At 48.7% G+C, this 2,386-nt stretch overlaps 1 protein-coding gene across 1 annotated transcript; it reads left to right on the forward strand.

Moving 5' to 3' along the window:
- Positions 1–296: 296 nt before the first annotated feature.
- Positions 297–545, forward strand: CCR75_009817 (uncharacterized protein; the record flags this gene model as incomplete). Its single annotated transcript, XM_067967854.1, has 1 exon — positions 297–545. The coding sequence occupies one exon, from the start codon at positions 297–299 to the stop codon at positions 543–545; it is 249 nt and encodes an 82-aa protein (XP_067822985.1).
- Between the last annotated feature and the right edge of the window lie 1,841 nt (positions 546–2,386).

The following is a 2,386-nucleotide window of genomic DNA, read 5'->3' on the forward strand; positions in this document are numbered from 1 at the left end:
CTCGAAGAAGTAGATATGATGACCCTTAGCCATGAGCAAGGAACACGTTTGTTCTTGAAGCCAAAGATCTCTTCGCGGACGTGTCCCCAGCACTTGCTGTACTTGGTTCATTCGCTCGGGTCAACCAGTCCAGCTAGCGCCAGGTCGTCGATAACATTGTCAAGCATGCAACTTTAAGGAACAAGCTCATAATGATGATCCGTTTCGACCCATCTCGTCTCGACTACACAGTACAAGCAAAACAATTGCTCAATAAAGTAGAGATAATTACAAAAGTACAAGAAGTGTTGGTCACAATGTCGTTGCAGCTTTCAACGAGCCACGAAAGTGTCACAGCTGCCGCGAAATTGGGCATCTTAAGAGAAATTACTCAGTCAGATTCAAGCGAAAAGGACACGAACAAGAAAAAACACAATTTTGGCTCTTGCTGCAGTGTTTTCAGATACATTCTTCATGACGTGCGGTGCTGTAACTTTGTCGGGACAGTATATTTGATGGACGCGGAAGCAATTCGTCATCTCGTCGAAGAGAAGTTTTCTTCATGATGCTATGGAATGTATCGATGACGATAGACTTACGTTGACAAACGGATCAACCTGGTGTGTGGCTAAGGCTGGCAAATTAACCTTCGAGACATACATAGAAGACGAAGTGATATAACATTATCTGACGTCTACTATGCACGTCACCATGATATAGATGGTGCGATCCGCTCAGCTAAGCCATTTAATCGGGGCATCCCGATTTCGGTTAATGACGCTTGATGCCAGACCTGTAGCGGGCTAAAGTTGCCCTATTGTCACACAGTCCCCGTTAAGTACACTTGGTGAATTTAAGGGGATGGTCAATTGCTAAATAATAGTAACTAGACCCAGCACTCGGGTGTGGTGCACATTTGTGTCCAACCCTTGTATGTGATGCACATGGGTGCATTCAGATTAGGAGGGATGACACCCAGCGTCATCCGTGATGACGGCTAGCGTCATCCGTTACGCGAGGTATCTAGAAAGATACGCTCGCAATACATATTAAGTGTTATCTATAGAGATGACACTTTAATTGGTAAAAATAGGTATTTATATTTAATTTTATTAAATAAATCAGTCTGAAATCTACTTCCTACGTGGAAAGTGCGCACGAGGAGACGGATTACCGCTCCCGTGACGACACTTAACCAGGGTACTTAGTGTGTTGGGTGAGGTCGCTTACGCGACCACCGCAACTACCTCACTGCACGCAAGAGAAGCAGGTTAAACCGCTTCCTCGCTGTGCTTAAAGGTATACACGTTTATGAACGGACTACGGCATGGCTAATCGCGACAGGCCCTTTTCAGATTGGTGCCGTCGACGATGGAAGAGGCAATCGAAATTGCCTTAGTTGAGGAGCAATCCTACAACAGTGCCTCGGCGACTGCTTGGTATAAGCTGTCGGCCGAGAGGACAGATGCCACTCCTATGGAGTTGGGCAATGCAGACGTGGTCTGTTATAAATGCGGCAAGCGCGGCCATATGATGGCTCGCTGCTATGCCAGGGTCCCTGCTGGGGCAAAAATGCCCAGCAAGAGGACTCCCTTCCCAAAGGGCGATGGCAAGAACCAGCGTGCGAGACGCATGAGTTCTGCCTCGACCACTGAGGGGTCGGGAAATGCCGGAGCGCAGTAGGGGCGGGATGCCCTACTGACGCGGACTCTGAAGCTACCCCTAAGTTCAGAGTTGTGAAAAAAATGGGTAGCATAGTCCCGGAGGTCTCGAAAATTTCGCACCTTAACCCTGCTGGTCTATAGCGCTCATGGAAGATGCTATGACCAGGTGATGACCCTCCTAGTGGATTCGGGTGCATCACAAATTTTTGTGAAACTCGCGTCTCTACGAAAGAGACCGGCGATGTTTGAGTAATTTTGCCAGGATGGCAAGCGAGAAGAGGCGACCGTTCGTTTAGCGAACGGCGCGCTCGTTAAGTCTGAGGGAGTTCAGGTAGAACTCGCCTTCAGCTTTGGTGGTTTCTCTTGTAAAGAGAAGTTCACAGTCCTAGGTATGGAAGGTCCGTATGACTTCATCATAGACATGCCATGGTTGGCAAAGTACCAACCATGGATAGACTGGCGTACACGCACAGTTGCAAACTCTACGCAGGACACCGGAAAGGATGTGCTCCTGCGAGAGGCGTATGCAACTGATGTCGTGTCAAACGCAGTTGAGGGTGCGTTGACGGGATGTCAAACGTCACCAATTCCTATCCAGCTCGTGGAGAGTAAGGTAGTGAATAGGACGATGACAAGTAGTCATGCGTCCGAATGTCCTGCACAGAGCCGAGAGCCTGTGGCAGTAGACGGCGAGCTGACAAGAAGTCATGCGTCGCATAAACCGGCACAGTGCCAAGAGCCTG

The sequence above is a fragment of the Bremia lactucae genome, linkage group LG1 (assembly GCF_004359215.1).
Source record: "Bremia lactucae strain SF5 linkage group LG1, whole genome shotgun sequence".
NCBI lineage: Eukaryota > Oomycota > Peronosporomycetes > Peronosporales > Peronosporaceae > Bremia > Bremia lactucae.